At 40.6% G+C, this 20,688-nt stretch overlaps 1 protein-coding gene across 1 annotated transcript; it reads left to right on the forward strand.

Moving 5' to 3' along the window:
- The first annotated feature begins 239 nt into the window (after positions 1-239).
- On the forward strand, positions 240-20,000 carry LOC121200476 (amyloid beta (A4) precursor protein-binding, family B, member 1 interacting protein). Its single transcript, XM_041065799.1, has 14 exons — positions 240-435; positions 5,694-5,753; positions 6,666-6,753; positions 7,465-7,760; positions 9,176-9,253; positions 10,835-10,994; positions 14,209-14,330; positions 15,564-15,638; positions 15,761-15,904; positions 16,396-16,506; positions 18,619-18,717; positions 18,816-18,939; positions 19,062-19,123; positions 19,359-20,000. The coding sequence occupies exons 2-14, from the start codon at positions 5,694-5,696 to the stop codon at positions 19,998-20,000; spliced, it is 2,061 nt and encodes a 686-aa protein (XP_040921733.1). The 5' UTR covers positions 240-435.
- The last annotated feature ends 688 nt before the right edge of the window (positions 20,001-20,688 follow it).

A 20,688-nucleotide genomic window follows, 5' to 3' on the forward strand; every position in this document is an offset into this window, starting at 1 on the left:
TCTCTCTCCACGTACTTCATCATCTGCTCAAGTGGTTGTCAGTCATCACCATGGTCTTGATTGGAAGTCATAGCAAACCTCTTGGTTTTCTCTTGGTCTGTCCCTGGTTGCAGCTTTGTGACAGTTGCAGTACAGCGCAGATAAGGAGCACTGTTTAGAGGGGACGGCCCAGACAAGACTATTGTGAAAGTGTTGAGCTCTAAGGAGGAATGTAGTGACAGGTCTAGACCTGAACTTCCGCATTATGCAGGAAGAAGTCAACAGTCAGTATGCCAGATGCACTCCTCATCAACACACCCATATCCGTCTGTATATGACTATTTTTGGTTTTGTGTTGAGATTTATTAGAGAATAATATTTTTACGTGGAACTGATGTCCATGAAGCTGTTATCTCGAAAGTAACTGGTGGAACACGGATTAAAACATTCGAAAAGGTGAGTTACAGCTCTGTTATATTGGATGTTGTACCTTCAGTTAACGGTTAACACCCGTAGCTGCTTTGCTCTGAGCGTACAGGACTTTGACTGTTCTGCATATGAGTCTTTGTTGTTTTCGTTGATGGCGCTGTCAAATAGAATAGTTTTTTCTTGATCCAGTTTCAGCAGATTACCTCAAACTAGACTAGTCTAGACAAGACATAACAGATAATGTTCATAGCACAGACTGAAGATCTTAGACATCCTATCAGATTTTGTCATTTAAAGCCTCCTTTGTGATACAAACTTTCAAAAAGTTGTCAAATTCTGTTAAAACAGACTGAAAAGAAAAGACACGAAACTGTCATTGTCACCTAAGATCCTTTATTAGGTTGCTGTTCAGGGATAAGGCAGCCATTAGGTGTATTTTAATATGACGAAAAGGGTGTTAGTTCATCTTTGTTCTTGTCTGCTTTCCAGTTGGGTGGACCCAACTCTAATGTCAGGCTGCTGTATGACTCAATAACCACATGAAACTAATAGGGCTGGCCTCTTATTTTAAAGCTAAGAGTGCCGTCAGTTTGTTGCTGATGATAGGAACATTTTGTACATTTGGCTTGTGAGATGAGATTAAATCACAGAAACACTGAGTTACGTGTGCCGTGTACCGTCGAACGTGTCCATTTGAAATGATGGAGAAAAAAAACATTTAGTTGACAGACTGTTTTCTGCTGTTGAGTGTTGTCAAGCAAGAAAACACGTTTACACTCACCGTCGAATGACTCACAGGGATTTTGCATTTAGATATGTACATAACCTATACCCCGTTTCTAAAGTACTGTAGGTCTTGTGGTTTTAACGTCTAAGTTTGATGTCAACACAAACCCTCCTCAGCAAACATACATCAGATTTTGTGTTTTGGTAAATGGCAGTTATGATTCATGGTTTTTATGCCCTACGCTGCTTTTTTTTTTTCTGCTGCCCTAATCCCTAATTTGTCTACTTCACAGTGGAGTGCATTCAGTTCTGTAAATATCTGCCTAAGACCTAAGTATAGACAATTGATCTGAGTAAGAGAGGAGTTTTCTGTACATTATGCTAAACATGCGGAGCTTCGATACGGTGACTCAGAGTTATTGTCTGCTTTCCATTTTCTTGCCTGAAGCTTGAGTTACACATGTGCGGACTTATAAAAAAAAGGCTGAGACATATATTTGAGATTATTTAAGGGGGGGGGGGGGGGGACTGTTTTCTATAGGAATGCCAAAGTCACTTGCATGCCACATTTTCAGTCTTTTATTCCAGTGAATACCAGAAGCAGAAGTGGTGTGTTTTCACAATGCATTGTATGAGTTTGGAGGATTGCCAGACTTCATGCTCGAGTGTTTCCAATAATATTTATGAATGCTGACAAATCACATATTTTCAGAGCGGTTTCTGGAAAGAAAATAGAAATGGTGTGAAAAAGCAGTGACATGCTTTTATGATAGTATTCCTTTATCCAAAGAAATGTGAATGTGAATCATAAGTTCACAAAGAGAAACTTGTACAGTAAATGCACCTCTTGACGGATAGTAACTTCTCCCACTATTCTCTGCATCTCACCTCACAGGTAACAATCTACAGTTGTCACCGGTTTTGTATCCTTGTAGAAACATGTTCAATTGAAATGCAAAACTGAGCTCACGTCAGAGCACTTTATGCATCTGTAATCTCTCTTTCAAATAGCATTAGTCATGCCGGTCTTCCACTTCTAACTAAAAAGGTCCTCCAAAGTTGCTGATAAAAATCTTCTGCATGATTTCACAACAGATCCATGCCAACCCCACTATCCACACCAAAGATGTGTTTTTTTTTAAGGCAGAGTTGGCTATTTGGAAAAATACGCGTGATTGTTTTCTTGCTGAAAGCTTGATGAGCAGATGAGATGAGAGCCGTACCACTCTCATGTCTGAATACTAAATGAAGCTACAGCAAGCTGCCTGTTTCTGTATAAAAACAAAAGTTGGACTGTGTTACTTTAAGACAGAGCTACGTTAGTTGTTTCCAGCATGAATGCAATTAAGCATAGGCCTATTTCCCAAACTGTCAAACTATTCCTTTAATTATACTCATGTAAAAGTAAATTACAATCATTCTGATACGGACCTAATGACACAAGGCCAAGGTTAAATCCCTTACTGTGGTTCGTCTGTGTTCTATTGGCAGTGTCACACCAACGAAAGAAGTAATGCATACAAGTGTTTTACTTCCTTGTGTTTAATGTACCACATGATGGGTGGAGCATGTGCCATTCGATTATGAAAAGAATCTATTCATCTGAAAAAGAAGAAGTGGCTTTAAAAGCGGTTCAGCATTTGCTTCCATTAGCAGATGCTTGTTTGTTTTCAACTTCTGAGCAAAAGCAACACTTGCTGTTCATGGTCCATTCGATGCGTTTGGGCTCTAAAGCAGCTGCCAGGGCTGAACTGGCTGATACAATCTTTTATTTTTTTCTTGTGTGTCCTGAGAAATACACATTGAAAGTACCATGGTGCCCTCACAATGTTTACTTGTGCTGTGTGGTTGTGAGTGAGCAAAGAACTGGCGTTGTAGCGTGAGATCTGTTGTATTGTGAGTATCATAACATAAAAATAAAATGTGACTGCACAGGAGGAAGAGGTAAAAATGACTCAGGATACGAAAATACTTGAGGAGTTGGACATAGTGAGAACACTTACTTTAGTGTTTTATTTCAAGTTTTGTACGTGTGGTTGCATTTGCCCTTAATCTTTTGATGTTTTGATTACTCAACATGCAGAATATTGTATGCGTAAACAAGGCCATACAAATTAGATTTTCCGACCATTAAAATGTGGCATAACATTAGTGAAGAAAACTGTCACATTAAGTTTGTGGACGCTCATGTTACCATTTCGCACACAATTTCAGCATCTCAACTGGCAGGAAGTTTGCCCTTCACCACTTCCTCCTCAGGGGAAAGCCATTCGTGTAAAGGAATGGAGGAGTGAGCCCACATGCTACAACTGTTAGAAAGACCCACACATGCACGTTGAGTGGAAATTGCATCTTGACACTCAAAGAAGTTCAGTCAGTACGCAAAATGGGTGTTAATATCATCACACTAAGAGAAGTTGTGCAACTTTTTATCTAACAGCGTGCCTCGGTTTGATATATGGAATCAGAAGGTATGCGGTGTCTTATAAACCATACATGCAGACGCCATCTGTTAGATGTTGCAACACTACTGATCCCTCTCACATTCAAATGAGAAACATCATGTCACACTTTTCTCCTTCACACTGTGACTTAGGGTTTGCTTCGGGTGTTGTTTGATTAAATTCTTGCAAATGTTTTCTCTTTTCTTGCTGGTCCATAAAGTTTTCCGAACAGATTCCAAACTCTGATGAGGTGAAAGCTGTGAGTACCACTCTGTAAAAGATAATATTTGCACATCTAATGTACCATAGCAGCCAAATAAAAACAGTGAAGACTGGAGATTTTGTTTGGCAAACATTTCAGTGAGAGAGTGAAAATCTCATTGGTTGAGTTAAACCAATGAGACTGGAGGTGTGAAGGAGGGCTGATTTAAAAACCAAATTTTGTGGGTTAGTGGCTAACAGTATGCTAAAAGTGAGGTGTAAACAAAAAAAAAAGCAATGGCTAAAGCCACTACGAGATCTTACTGAGTTGTGCAGAGGTCACAGCCCATAGATTGTTTCCTTAAACCTTAAACACATCAAACTTTAACCTAACCGTACCATATTTCTAATACTAACCACAACACAACATATGCTACAACCAAACTGTCCAGTTTTGCACATTGCTTCTAACTTAGGTATTGCACAGTTTCAAGATAGCCATGCTAACTCGTAACTGTTAGACTGATCCAAAATAAGCATTGCTGATGCACTGAATGAACAAAATGCTTTGTTTCATTCATATTTTGGTGACCATGTTCCCATCTTTGTGAGTCATCATGTGTAGCCCATGTAAAACACTGAATTTGCTTTAAGACTCAGACTCTACAGCCATACTCGCGCCCCTGTGGGGCTCCTCCGGGGCAAAGAGGTACTTTCAGTTGAATGTTAATGGTGCAAGAGGAAAAGTCAGGCGATCACCAAAATCAGTAGGATTCATCCTCTGAGGATCATACATGACTGTATGGATTTCTATAGCAATTCATCCAGCCATAGATAAGATATTTCAGTCTGGACCAAAGTGGTGAAATGACCAACCAAGCGACTGACTCACACTATTATCCATTAAATCTTTAGTAAAAAAAAAATTAAATGAAACGGTCCATCTATGCCCCGCTGTGACTACATGAACTCCCACTCACACCTTCACAGAAGTCCTGTTTCTGACTACTACTGGTTACGGTCCACTGTAAGAAAACATGGAGTCTGTTTTGACTGCACATTCTAGCCCATCATAACATTTGCTTTAAGAAATGAGGCTTCAAATGATACATGAGAGACAGCTTACTGAACATAATTACAGATGGAAATCTCGAGCGAATCTTCAGGGGTTGTTTTGAGGAAAAACATAGCTACTACAATCGTCCCTCAGGCTATTGTGCTGCTAAACTGAAATAATGAACCCTGATGATGCTGACATTTCACGCCATATGTCAGGATTAAACTATATAGAACTGTAGCAGTTCGTTGTGCAAGTCAGCTGTACAGATACTGATACTGTCATTTTGCAGCATACAGTATCTGTAATGTTTTTTTCATAATGATTGGCACAGGCACAATTTAAAAAAAAAAGAAAAAATACTTCTGAAACTGACAGAAAATGCAAAAATAAAATAGCATTACACCTTCCAGTTCAATGTGTAACAAGATACAACAAGTTCTGGCAAAGAGATGAATGCCTGGAAGCTGCGCATACATAGTTTTCTTCCTTCTCTCTGGGTTGGAGATGTTTTGCAAGATAGCATAGCCTCAGGGCGCATATTACAACTGCACACATTTCAAAGTAAAGTAGCAGTACTGTGTCTTACCACAGGCTGTGCAACATACATGTGTATTTAACATTTGTGTCTCCATGCAAATGGATTTACCTCTTCACACATTCCTGCCTGTCATTCGTCACGACAACCATATCCAATCAATGAAAATTCTTTGCTGCCTTGCAGCACCAATCAATACAGCTCATTGATGCACTCGGTCCCGCAGCAGTGAGGAGTTTTTGTTACACAGGAAAATAGTTTGAAGTCTGATCTCTGAGCATTTTCTGTGTCTTGACATTTCTGTTGTTGCTTTAACCAGATGGACGACATTGACGCCATGTTCAGCGACCTGCTGGGGGAGATGGACCTCCTCACTCAGGTAAGCTCAGCCAGTTGTCATGGCAACTGCAGGACATAAAGTGTGACAATTTTATTCCAGCACTTCATTCCACATCTTAAGACTTTTTTCTTGTAAGTTTCATATATTATTATTATTACTTATTATTTTTAAGTCTGTAGGTTATTATATTATTTTTAAGATGAAATACAGAACAGACTTTTAACATTTTATTTTTATAGTATGAATTTATCTTTTTTTCTGCTGTGACAGATGATGCTCTAGATGCTCTTTGTTTTAACAATTAATATATAATTTGTGCTTGAAAGGGATTATATTTTTTTCAGGCAACACATACACAATTATCCATTTTATCCAGACTTCCCAGGGTTAATTCTCTCACCTAATACCTTAAATAGACTTTTCTCCCTTAAAGACAGATGACAAACTCACTAAAACCCACCATCGATCACTGAGATACTCTAGACTGGCAAGCACAACACACGCAGCGGGGGGAAACACTCTTTGTGGTCATCTAACAACCATAAATTACACTTTCTTTTAGCGGGGAGGTCAAATGGCAAACTCATGAGCCAGCTAGAGATTACACTTTTTTTTTCCTTAGTGAAAAACCCTGCTGATCGCTTTGATGTTGTTTTCGAGCCCACCAGTCATTTTAAATCACTTCCATGTCACCAGGGTGTGTGTGGGGTTGTGGGGTTGTGGGCGTAGTATTACACATAGAAGCCCTGTTAGGTGTAAGATCTAAAAACATGTAACATTACAAGTGTAAACATTATACTTTCTTACATAATGTTTTGGGAATAGTTTATGTTACAGTGCACTCAGAATGTGTTGTGGATTAACTCACAGAGTCTCTGGGGGTCCTGTAGCTGTACAGATATTGTATTCATGCTCTTATAAACACACCGCTTTGTTCATTCTTTCCTGCAGAGTCTCGAACAGGAAACGGAACCTCCCCACTCTCTCCCCACCACCAACACAGAAGTCAACTTCTCCATCGGCTTCACTGACCTGAATGGTGACTTAACATTTTGTCTGTCATGTGTGAAGAGATACCACAAAGAGCTGAGTGTTGAACTTTCAGTTTCAGGAACAAGCCAGCTGGTGAAGATCAAAATATTTTGCATGTTTAAGGAATAACCAGTTAATTAACCATAATCAATTTCAGCATTCAGTTGCTCTGTAGTACATGTGGCTTCTGTTTAAGATGTGATTTCAGATGAAGATTAAGGTCACTCTACCTGCTAATTACTCAGTGTTTGCCTTTGTAGCAATGTCAGTCACAATATCAATGGTTCCATTTGCCTCCCACATGACGTGAAAGGTTATGATGGGAAAGATTCTCATGGTTACAACTTTCACAAGCATCCATGTGACACAACGTTAATTTCTAGTTAGTTAATTCTCTAGTAGTATAATGTACTTAAGTACATTATACTACTTAGAGTGCACGTTGTTGGCTAAAATGGGAGTGTACTACAGTGTAATACCATTGATGTGACAGTTACTGTACTGCAGAGCTGAGTAAAAACACAAAAAGGAACGAACATTAAAAACTGAAAGTTTTATTTCAAAAGGAACTACGGCATTTTCGACATGACAATATGTTTTAACTGACTGGTCATCTATTTTGATAGAGAGAAAACTCCTCAGACTATTAATGTAACTGTAAAATATTCTTGGCACAAATATACAGACTTATTTCTTCTGATTCTGCTTCTAACACCAGAGTCTCTCCATGAACTGGAGGACAATGATTTGGATGCGCTCATGGCTGATTTGGTGGCTGACCTCAATGCAACTGAAGAGAAAATTGCTGCAGAGATAGAAGGTCTGAAGGTGCCGCCACAGCCCTCGTCAGGCCTGCCGCCACCACCACCCACAGGCCTCAGCACCCACCCTGCCTCTATGTACGCTTCACCAGTATCCCCGGCGAGCAGCACAAGCAGCAATGTTAGCACCCCAGCCTCTTCTGCTGCTTCCCCTTTACCACCTCCGCCTCCTCAGTCTACAAAGCCTTCAAAGGTGTGTCAGCCTGTGCACAGTTCGTCAACATGACTAGACAACAATCACAACTCTGCAGCTGCCTTTTACTGGGACCTGTTTTAAAATTTAAGAAAAGAAAATTGTGAGGCACATTGGTACAGTTTCAAGTTGAAGAGCTGTTGTCATCGTCGTCATCGTTAGGCTGTTAAAATACAATATGGAAGAGTAGAAACATGAAGCAGACAGGAGCAGTAATGTCACAATCTCTGTTTTATTGGGGGTGTCTTGATTTACAATGAGTAAGTGCTTTCTAAGCCATTCATGCCAAGACAGTATTGCAACAAAAACATCACCAGTTCCCAGCATATAAATTTCTGGTGAGTCCTTTTTTGTCTTTGTGGAACTGGGAAGAGTGGTATTGCTCTTATAACAGTTGGACGGTGAGATCATGGCGAAGTGGTTCCCGGACAGAGGCGTCTGTTACAGTTACATAGACCTCTGCAAGGCGAAGCAGCCGAGAGTCTGTCTGGAACAGATCAAACACATACGTCCATGAAGCAGGAAAGAGTAGCAGGATCAATACCAAAGGTTGGAGCAGGGGAGGTAGGATGTGGCAGTGGTCGGAGGTGAAGCCAGACGGGAGCTTATTGCTTTAGCAGAACTTGTTACCTCATCTTTCTGAGGTAAAAACACCAGCTGTGCTGAGGCAGAGAATGCGTCATTGTTAGGTAGAGGTGCACAAATTCATTAAAACTGCGCTGTAGGCAGGAAAACACACCTGACTTATAAGACAAAGAAAAGGGCATTGTATCCCTGCTACCTGAGCTCCAGCAGAGTAGATGTAATTTAACAAATTAAATTCCTGAATGGACACTTCTCCACCCATGAGAATGTATGAAATTAAAAGTAAATCTAAACAAAACACTGCACCTCCTGAGCAGCACTGAGATGCTACAGGCACAGAAATGGAGTCACCAGATATTTTGCACCCTCATTTACCTTAAGCACCATTTATTATCAAAGCTCAAGATTTTGAGCAGTACTCTTATTTGCTTTGCCGCTGAGAGTTAGATAAGATGACTGATACCGCTCACATATCTGTATGGTACATATAAAGTTAGCTTAGCTGTGGATAAAGACTGGAAACTAGCCTTGCTCAGTCCAAAGGTAACAGATTTTGTCTGCCAGCTCCTCTGTAAAGCTCACTAATAAACATGTTATGTCTTCTTTATTTAATTTGTACGTTTTCAGCTCCCAACTATTCCCTTGAAGTTATGACATGACATTTACTGACATCAAAGATGATTTCTTGGTGCTGATTTTCCCCAGTAAACAAGTGTCGCTTTAACTCAGTGATGTTATGATAGTATTTATCACACTTATACCAGATCAAAACTAAAAGCAGATGAACATCTATTCTTCACCATAATTAAACAATTTTTTGTCCTTTTTAGGAGGAACTTGAGGCTCAGATGAAAGCAGACAAAATCAAGCTTGCTCTTGAGAAGCTCAAGGAAGCTAAAGTGAAAAAGGTAAGACGACCAACTGCAGGAGTGTGCAGCTCTGCTTTTATATCCACTGGCAACGATAAACTTTAAAGACATTGTGAATTACGGCTACATGGTCTGCTCTGTAAAAGACGTAATGTTCAAGCATAGCATGGCTCTTTCTTTCTTCCTTTCTTTTCTTTTGGAAGAGCCATCAGTCACGGTAACGGATGGCTACTTTTATCCAGCCAGCGTCATCAAGGACAGCACGGCTTCCTCTTTGGGTGATATGTGGTCTCATCTTCAAAGCAGAACACACAAGTGCAGACATGTGGTCATGCATGCAAAGCTCAGGATCTGCAGCTTTACACAAAGTCAAACTAACTTCATGCCAATTGCATACCACACTTTTATCATAAGTGATGTGACTGATATGCTCTGTCGTGTTCTACACTTCCACTCACGGTACAGGTATAACGGTATTAATGGCCTGTTTGCTTGTTAAACTCTTCTTTCTAAAATTTCTAAATTATTGTTTGAGTGCAAATGCTGAGGAAACACAGACCTCTGACCACTTTCACAGGAACATCAGCCTCTGAGTTGTTAGACACAGAAGTGCAGGGTGTGCTCTCTGTGGTTTCAGCAGAATGCACCCTCAGGTTTCTGAAAAACCTACTGGTTTCAGTTTGGACCGTACATTTTGAAGACATCTATCTTGCACAAGAAAAAAAACAAACAGAAAACTGTATTAGGAAAAATAATTAGCTATCTAATGACATTTCATTCAACCACATGCCAAAACCATATTGTTTTCCAGGGAGGGCCAAGACCTAATATCACTCTAAACCTTCTTGTGATAACATCTCTGAAATCCACATTTTTATGACATAAGGAAAGAGACTGGCTGACCTTGGTTCTGTGAAACTCCTCTGCCTCCCAAAGCTGGATTTGTTTCCAGATGAGAGGAAGTGTGAAGCCATATGGGCCTATGAGGAAAGTGCTTCTCTGCTCCAGGGCAAAATTTATCTCAGCCAGCTTGGGAGGAGGCACTAAGACTGCAAAAAGAGATGCATATAATTGAGAAGAAATTACTAAAAAGCAGAAGAAGTTCAGCAGAGTGGAGAGACAGAAGTGCTGATGCTCGATCCCGTCTTGTAAAGCTAAACCTAGGAGACAGAAACAACCATTTACTGTATGTAGCCTGTAATTAAACTGGCAAATAAACAACTTGCATGTGGTTTAAGGCTGGATTTGATGTCTCACTCTAGAGGCACACGCTGCTGTCCACAACATGTTGGAAACCTTTGGCTTCAATCCGTCACGCAGACACTGAAAACCTTTTGTTATAACCAACACTTGGTTGGATGAATGGTTTAACATTTTCCAAGTCATGCTTACTCCCTTTCTTGCAGACAGCAGACAGTTAGATGAGAAGATTAATGCAACTTTCATATAAGTGCTTTGCAGTCCGGAGACAATTAGCTTTGCACAAAAACTGGAAATGGGGTAATAGCAAGTGTAGCTGTGTCCCCACGGTAACAAGAAGAAAAGGCAAATGGAAAATGACCAGTTTTTGTCTTATAGTTTAATAATGCAAAGTAAAATAAAGTCACATTTTTCTGACAGTTGGTGGTGAAGGTGCTCATGAATGACGGCAGCTCCAAAACTCTGATGGTCGACGAGAGGCAGACCGTCAGGGACGTTTTGGACAACCTGTTTGAAAAGACTCACTGTGACTGCAATGTGGACTGGAGCTTGTGTGAGACCAACCCCGAACTGCAACTTGGTGAGTTACTGCAGTAAAATTTAACACAGTAATATACTGTAACACGTGGTGGACCCTGTGTGGCGGTAAGTCCACACTTCTAACCTGGGAGGTAACAAAAGCACACAGGCTGAGGAGAGTTTATGACCAGTGCTTAATCTATCAACAATCCCCATTGCTTTTACTGTGCTGCCACTGGCTGATGAAAACTGAACAGAAAATACAAAGGAAAAGATGTCATGTTCCTGGTGGTTCCTGGTGATTTCTGGGTAATGTAGAGCAGGAACACAGCAGCAATAAGGACTAGCTGAGCAGCAAATATATCAACAAACAAACCAGAGAAACACAGGGGTGGTAGATAACCACTTTAACAACATAAGCCTTCAGTGTGTTTTTAAATGAACTGTCAACTAAACACACACACACACACACAATGTACAGTGTGGGATATTTCATCCTGGTCTAGATGACGGACTGTGTTTTTATTGGCATGATGGCAGCCATGCTGCAGCGAGCTCACAATGAAACATTGATCTTACTCCCATTCATCTCTCTCTCTCTCTCTCTCTCTCTCTCTCTCTCTCTCTCTCTCTCTCCCTCCTCCTCTCTCTCTCCTATGGTCTCTCTATCTTTCTGTCTCTTACACACACAAACAGTGCAGACAGGTGGGTTTAATTTGTTGTATTGGACACTGTCAGTCATCCTTGCTGTCATACGGAAATAGGAGCCTTATGATCTCAATCCTCCATCTGAGCAGTCTGTGCTATATTTACTTCAGCTGTTGGACTTTCCCGCCATCAGATTCTCCAGCCGGTCATTACCATCTGTTTTCCATGTTTTCTAACAACTTCATCAGATGGTTACGGAGATAAATCATATTTTTAAAGGACCAATCTTATATAGCACGAACAAGGAGTCATTGCACTCTGTCGCGAAACTGTTTTGATGAAATACTGGTGGTAAAACCATTAACCTTCATGAGCAAGACAATATTGTTTTGTTTGAAAATTATATTCAGGTAATTTTATATCCAGCTAGTTAAGCTGTGACTCACTAAATTAAAGGATAAGCCTGGAATTATTGCATATTTTTTTTCATTTTCAACAAATTCCCTTAAAATACCAAAACCAAGAAGGAGCGAGTCCATTTTGCAAAACTTCAGTGCCCTGTCTGTGGCACTCTTCCTCTAGTCCATTCATTCCCATTGAAGATCTTTAAAAATCGGTCACAATTTTACAGTTGTATGTTTAAAAAAAGGAATAATTTCCTAAAACATCTGGCAACTGTCATTTTTGTCAAATGTTGCTATAACAGGAGGAACAGGTGCATTTGTTGCAGTAACTCAAAAACAAAAAAACACAAACTTTAGGCAGATTTTTAATGGAGCGTGTTTGTAAAGCTGTATACCACATACCACATAGCTGTATACCGAACAACAAGGACATTCGATGCTGTAAATAAACCTTTAACAATCTTACAATTTGACAAACTCTCTGGACATGACAGAATCTGATAATAAAGATGATTTATCTATGCTGCCAGTACAAATGAGGAAATGTGTGTTTCCCTGTGGTCAACACTGTCTATTTTTAACCAAATGACAGCCCATGTTTAAATTAGCTGTCTGAGACACAGAAAGGTACTCATACATTTTTCTGTGTAGGCTATCTGACTCATAGGCATGAGGGAGAGCAGGGTCTTCTGTCACCTCTGAGTAACTGGGTAGCAAGACAGCTTGACAATGGAAACTGTTCATTCATTTTGTGGGTAATGTGTGTAAACCCCCCAGGGTGTGCTATGTTCTAACTACTATGACATTTTAACCTACATTTAACCTTTATCAATAAAAAAGTCAAGGCTAGTCATGTGTAGTAAACACCCACAGAGCTCCACAGCATCACCATCTTTTAAAAAACAAAATCTTGGCTGTTAAATTCACCCACATGTTCACCACCACCATCCACTCTGCCGCAACACACCATGTGGTTTAAACAGTTCAAAGGGATTTTTACTCTTAGTAACTCACTCCAGCAGCAAAGTCACACCATCCATTTAATGATTGTAATAGTCAAACTATAGACTGGAACCCTGGCAGCAATTTATTTAATGCGTACCTCTGCCTCAGCTGGTAACCTGTAATTGGGGAGCATGGCTAAACCACATTCGAATGCCCAGTACATGATGGAGATCTATGGCACCAAGTGTGTGGGTGGGCAGCAAAGAGGAGGAGGAGGTGGTGGAGGAGGAGGTGGAGGAAGAGGTGGAAAGTGCCCTTAATGTGTTTTCGAGCTTTAGAGCCATTTAAAGTTCTTCCAGCAAATAAGGAGGGCTGTATGTTTTCGAGCCCTTCCTTCATTCAGCCCACTGGAAATAGACAATTGTACAGCTGCGAAACTGCTGCGACTTTGAACCAACCTCAGCTGATTTAAAGATTTTGTGACAGAGTGAACTACTGTGCATATGGTAAAGTGTTTGTTTTGGCACGTTTTATAGTGCACAGCTAAAACAGAGGGGGCACAGAGAATATAAAGAGAGATTAAAGAGCAGAAGATTCTGGTTTGAATAATAATATACTGTAGACTCAGTGTGAGAAAGTAATCTGGAGGCATTTTAAATCTTCCAAAGCACAGCAGTAGTGTTTGAATGTGTTGAATTATTACTTGTGGCTGATGTAAGATGTGGAAAGTAAGCGCATACATTAAAATACAGTATTTATGTAAAATGCAGAGGTACTTCACTTGACTTTCCATTTTGTAAGAAGTTTTACTGCTTCTCCACATTTTCTGGACCGTCCTCACCAGAATACGGTCACTATCGGTTGCTTTTAATGTCTGAAATGATCTGTGTCGCCACTGTTTGAACAAGTGGCCGCTCATAGACATGCAAATAATGACCGTTGTCACTCAGAAGCAAAAGCAGAACTTTTGCATGACTTGGACACCGGGAACTGCAGTTTCACAACGTGAACCAAATTGTTTTAGCTGCCTAACTGTGGAGTAGGAACAAACTTCTTCCTGACTCTGATAATAAACTCATTTCATAACAAAGACAAAACATTTTAAATACAACCACAAATGCAATGTAAACTCAAAAGAAAAACCTCTGGACTGCACAAATTGTCTCATTTTTCTACAAACCACAACTTATTCACTGAGAGTAATTAATAAAAATTAGTCATGATATGGTTTTAGGTTGACCATCTGAGAACTATCACTACAAAACTTTCTTTTTGCAGAACGGGCATTTGAAGACCACGAGAACCTTGTGGAGCCACTCTCAGCGTGGACGAGGGACAGCGAGAACAAAGTCCTCTTTAAAGAATGCAAAGAAAAATATGAGGTTTTTAAAAACCCACAGGTTAGTCTCTTCATTGTACAAAACGTCCAACACTGGCTAGTTCATTATTCTTGGCCTTGGTTTGTGCAAATCTATCTCCACATTGTTTCAGCTCAGCGACATCTGGCTGTTTTCACTGCTGAATTGTTGTCTGAATTATGAGATATCTTTGCTCCATGCAGGATGACCTCTTACATTCATGTCCTCACTGTAATATATCAGACAAAACAGCTTCAGGCAAAAGACAGTGAGGTCTTGGCATGTTTGTTGATATAATGGATCCCTTTATAATCTCAGAATATTTAATGGATTCGGTCTGTTGGCAGAAACAAATAGCCGGGTTGGAAAATTGGTGAGATATTCTCATTTTTAAAGGACTCCATCGGGTCTCCCACGTCCCCCAGCAAAAGACAGATCTGTTTTATACAATATGTCCCTATCAATTTACAGTTTTAACTTTTGACAAGAACTACCAGAATAGAATTTCCCTCTGGGCTTTTTCTCAGCACCATGAACACAATGAACACAGAGGCTAAGACTATGAAATCAAACTAGCCCAGTCATACGGGGACAAAGAATTGGGATTTGGGAGTTTTTGTAAGCAGATTGTGATTTTTTTTCCCCACTTGCATCATTCTGATAGTAAGCTAACATCACTACTCATAAACCAAAAGTCAGAGGATCATCATCATTATCAGAGGAGGAGGGTAGTCCATGGGGAAAACAAGAAGCAAACACCAGAACCACACTGAAGCAGGAACCCAAGCAAAACCCAAACAAAGACAGGCAGGGTAAGATGTGCAAACTCAGGGAGGACAACAGGAACAGACTCAGGCACAGAGATGAACTGACAAAGAGACAGGGGATCAACAAGACTTAAATACACTGGGGCTAATTGGCAACAGGTGACACAAATCAGGCCAGGGCAGACAAACCACACAAAGGCACAAAGTAGGCTAATAGATAGATACACAAGAAATGGGGCTTCAAATAATAAATAAAACAGGAAATGCTGAAACCAAATGAAAACCAAAGTAACATGACTTTCAACATAAAGAACGTGAATTTTGATTTTCAAACCAGAGAGAGTTCCAAAACAATCCAAAAGAGTTCAAAATAGCAAACCATCCAACAGTTGTTGAAACATTTCACTCAAAACCACGTTGCAGTTGAGTTGTGTTGCTGATATTTTGGGAGACTGTTGTATCAGTTGTACTCGTGATCATTAATGTGCTTTATGTTTTATTCCTGCAGAACTTTTATCTGTGGAAAAAGGATAAGAGAGCTCTCAAAGATATAAAAGACAAGGACAAGGAGATATTGATACAGGTAAAAAAAAAACTTATATGCACACACACAAACTCACAGGTGAAGTGGTTCTGTTAAAGTGACAGTTCTCCCAGTGGGAGCTCGTCTTGGTGACCCTTTTCATTCCTTCCTCGCCTCTACAGGAGAACTTCTGCGGGACTTCCATCATTGTGCCCGATCTCGAGGGGGTGCTGCACCTCAAAGAAGACGGCAAGAAGTCCTGGAAGCAGCGGCTCTTCCAGCTGAGGGCCTCGGGAATTTATTACGTGCCCAAAGGGAAGACCAAGGTTAGGGGTCAAAAGTGGGGACATCATCTGTGGCAAGGACCAGACAATAAACACACATTCAACAGCTAGTACTCTAATCTGGGATACATTCAACTGTGCTCATGCAAGTTAAACAGCAGTGGTGAAAGATGAAAATCCTGCATATATAAAGATATTTTTGAAATGTCAACTGAAACTCAATGAAATATAAGGTCAGTTTATTCATTTTTTCATCAGGACTGGTTGCATTTCTGCTTTATCAACTCTACTCCTCTTTCATGCTCTGCTGAATACAACTAGAGCTTTTTCTCTCTGTTGGATACCTACAGTACAGTAAATTCAATCGTGGTATATCTCAGATCTCTTGGCAGCCCCTATTTCCAAACATGCCATTCATAGAGTATATTAGTTGTGCAGATATTCGATTTAATGTGTAGAAAAAACAAAGCAAAAGAGAACAGAAAAGATCAGCACATCAACTTGCAATCTAATCCTCTTTTATTTCCTTTTAGTCGTCCCGTGACCTCGTCTGTTTTCTCCAGTTCGACAACGTAAATGTCTACTATGGCAAAGACTTTAAGAACAAATACAAGGCCCCAACTGACTTCTGCTTTGTTCTGAAGGTAAGATTAAAATCTGGTGTTTTTTATTTTTTTTTAATCAATCAGGTGCACACACCCTTTTACTGTGGAATTAACAAACAGAGAAGCTGCATGTTCCCTAAACTGTAATGTCAAACATATTTACAGTAACATCGAGCACTACTATTTCCCTGGTCCGTACTACAGGGCTCATCTTACACAGTATAGCACATGGTGCAAAATACTAATTCAGAGCTGATTATTACTGCATAGTGGTTTTGGAGTCAATGGTCAGCTAAACAGCTGCATGCTTAACTGGAAATGTGAAATGCAATAAATAGTTTAGTTTGAAGAAGTGAAAGGACACGGTTTTATTCAGTTTAGCTAAAGGCGATGCAAATGAAAGTAAACAAGATGACTTTTTAAAGCATTTTCCTCACATTTCTTTCAAAGAAATTACATTTTTACTTAAAAGAGTCATTTAAAATTGAGAATATTAACACTGGTGGGAGGTGCCCACAATACTCATTGAAGAGTGAGAAATGCTGACATGAAAAAAAGAATGAGAATGAGGCAGGTTGGTGGTCAAGTATTAAAGGGATGTGAAAGTCTGCATTCTTTCTTTTCCTCTATCTTATCTTGGAAACACTAGAATCAGCAGATACCATTAAACTAGATTGTGAGGATCAAAGCGAAAAGAGCTTAGAGAGGCAAGGAAACGGAATTACCTAGCAGTGAAAGACAGAGTCCTCGAGGTTTGAGTTGAGGGGAGGAGAATAATGTGCTTTTTGTCCAAGGGCAAAGGAAAATGGCCTGTCAGAGTGGAAAATTTGGAAGGCTAGCCAGGTTTCACATGGACTCGTGCTCTTGTTGTTTAGGCATCATACGGTAAAACCTAAAAGCTGCTACAGCTGTGGTACAAGTTATGAAGATGATACCAACCGAGACTATGTTTAGCTGCCGATGTGTTAATGTGTTTACAGACATTTCTGGGTAGTGTTTATGAGCTGCCAAAACCTACAGCAGTTTGAGGAAGACAGAAAAAGAATTTAGCACCATCATTTAGCAGTTATACTGAATATTCAGTGGACCAGAGCTTATCTCTAAGACCATCCTCGTGTGTACAACTGATACCATCACACTATGTGTAAATTTAACTTCTTCGTCAAGGGAAAACATTTGACTCTAGACCTCTACAGCACAAATTCTACAACAAATATTTTTGGAATCATTAAACCAACAACAAAGACTATCTGAGCACAAAAGTTCACCATCTTAATGGTCCTCGACAGTGTAACTGAGGATGCAGCTGTTTAAAGTTTAGTTTACTTTAGGCTTTCTGCTTTTTTTCTTCTGCTAACTGGATTATCCCACACCCAACAGGAAACAAGCATACAATTTAATTGGTGTTGCCCTTAAACACTCTATTCTAGACTCACTCTGCCCCCTTGTGGCACCAAGGATATTATTAAGGTCACCACAGCATCTAATTTAAAACACTTAATCATCAGGATTCCTGACTGACATAAGGCCCTAAAGCAGGGGTGTCCAGACTGTTCCACAAAGGGCCGGTTTTTGTTCCAACCAATGAAGAGCACACAGTGTGACCAATCAACTGTCTGAAGACTGAGATCAGTTGATTAAATGAGTCAGGTCTGGTGTGCTGCTGCTTGGTTGGAACAAAAACCTGCAGCCACACCGGCCCTTTGTGGAACAGTTTGGACACCCCTGCCCTAAAGCATAGGACTTTGTCACTACTTTTTTTTTTTTTCACTACATGAATTAAGTATCCTACATAAACCTGCTATGGCTGCAACTTAATGATTATTTTCATTATCAATCAGTTATTTTCCAAGATAAATCCATAAATGTCAGAAAATTGAGAAACATGGCTGCCTGCTAGACTGTTACAAATTCCTAAAGCCCAAGTTGACATCTTTAGTTTTTTTTTTCCAACTAATAGATCAAAATCCAAAGATATTCAGTTTACTGTCACATAAAACTGCCAAAAAGCAGCAAATCTTCACAGCCAGCCACATGAATCTCAAAGTTCTGCTGTTTTAAAATGGCGAGAAAGAAATGAACACGGTAGGTGAACAGATTTCTGTTCTTTACTGGCCTAACCATATTTATTATGTTGATTTGTCTCCATAGCATCCTCAGATCCAGAAGGAGTCTCAGTACATCAAGTACCTGTGCTGTGATGACGCTTGGGCCATGAATCTTTGGGTGACTGGAATACGGATTGCAAAGGTAAATTTCAACAACCCTGCTTTTACCAACAAAATACACTCTCCACTAAACCAGAGGATATAAGATCAGGCTCTGTGATGCCTTTCTTACACTTCCAGTACGGTGCGTCATTGCATGAAAACTATAAAACTGCTGAGAAGAAGGCAGCTGTCAACTCTGTGTGGACGAACCGCAGCACTCCATCAAGCTCCAACCAGTCAACGCCCTCACCCACCATCAAAGGTAGTACAACACAAGCTCTCTTTACTGTGTTTCACTGATGTGAAACTACCCAGATGTAGTGATATTAGTACAAAACCTTTCCTTGTGCAGTGTGTTCACTCACGGTGTTTCTCTTCTTCCAGCCAAATCACCGAGCCAAGCTAACGGTCATGCTCCCAAGCCCCAACCAGAGCCTGTATCTAAGGTAAAACTCTTCATTATCAAGTACTCTGTGGCTTATTTCGTTGACTTACTAACTGCACAGCAGATCAGGTAAACACACACGTGATGTTCGTTTACAGGCAAGCACACAATTCACTCAATTAAGCTTAAAACAGCAAATTCACACACACAAGCTTTTGTTAAAAAAAAAAAAAGGAAAAAACCCTTGTTCATCTCCTGTACATGTTGCATCACTATTTTTTATTCTGTCCCCTCAGGACTTTGGAAATGTTCCGCCTCCACCTCCACCCCCATCTTCAACTGAGATCCTTCCACCACCACCTCCTGACCCATTGTTACCTCCCCCACCACCTCCTTTGGCTGCCAAGAATTCCTCAAAACCTGCTGCCGCCCACCATCACCTGCCAACCAAATTTCCTCCACCTCCACCTGCAATGGACTACCTCCCTCCTCCACCCCCACCTCCACCCACTGATGACCTCTCAGAGGCCCCACCAGACTTCCTTCCACCTCCTCCTCCAGCCACAGGCTTTGGTTCACTGCCACCTCCTCCACCATCGCTGAACTCTCTACCACCACCGCCTCCTCCTTCTTTCAGGGATATGGACATGTCTCTGCCTCCTCCGCCACCAGATCCAGGGTTTCTACCACCTCCTCCACCTCAGCCAATGTTCACAGGGGCTGGAGCACCCCCTCCACCTCCACCGCCTCCTCCACCTGCAGCTGTGGCTGCCCCAAGTGCCCCAAGGCCGGTGGTGCGGCCCTCTGGATCAGTGAAGAAGATGCCTCCTGCTCCGCCAAAGAGGACTACACCATCACTGCAAGGAGGAGGTGGAGGAGGTGGAGACTTCATGTCAGAACTGATGATGGCCATGCAGAAAAAACGTAGTGATCATTAGCCTGAGCAGGTCATTGGAGGAGTAGAAGTATGGTACTAACTCTGCCTGCACAAAGAACAACTTAACCCTTAATCAGCTTTTTCCTGATTTCAGCAAAGCCGCTCATGGTTACATCCACAACGTCTCCAAGTGAAGCCAGTGGAGATCAATACAGACTTCATCTCTTCAGCAATGCACACATTCATCCATTATCTTAGTCCTTTTTCTAAAGTGCTTAACCAAAACATAACCATGCGTGAATCAAGAGAAAGGAGTGAGCGTTTTGTACAGACACCACTGAGAGTCACAGTTTGCTGAAAGTCTTTTTTGTATGACATAAAACAAAGTGATTATACTTCAGAGAGACATTTTTATACAATTTAATATCTTGTCGTGTTCAAGAGGAGAGCTGTAAATACTGTCAAACACTTCAACGGGAATATACACTGTACCTTGTTAGTTTCAGATGACTGTTACCAAACCTCCTAAATAAACCCCTTTAATTCCTAGTGGCATAAGAAATGCATGGACTGCACATCATTTCTTACTGGACTGAATTACTGGGTGTTCCTCCTGTCACTGACTACAACCAGCTGTCATTGGCTGGTTTAAAAACACATGATATATGACACACGTGTCTAAAAGAAACAACCTCCCTGGACTGAGTTTCATAATCAATGTAAGACCTCAAAGGTGCTATAAAGCATAA

This window comes from Toxotes jaculatrix, chromosome 20, assembly GCF_017976425.1.
Source record: "Toxotes jaculatrix isolate fToxJac2 chromosome 20, fToxJac2.pri, whole genome shotgun sequence".
NCBI classification, from domain to species: Eukaryota; Metazoa; Chordata; class Actinopteri; family Toxotidae; genus Toxotes; species Toxotes jaculatrix.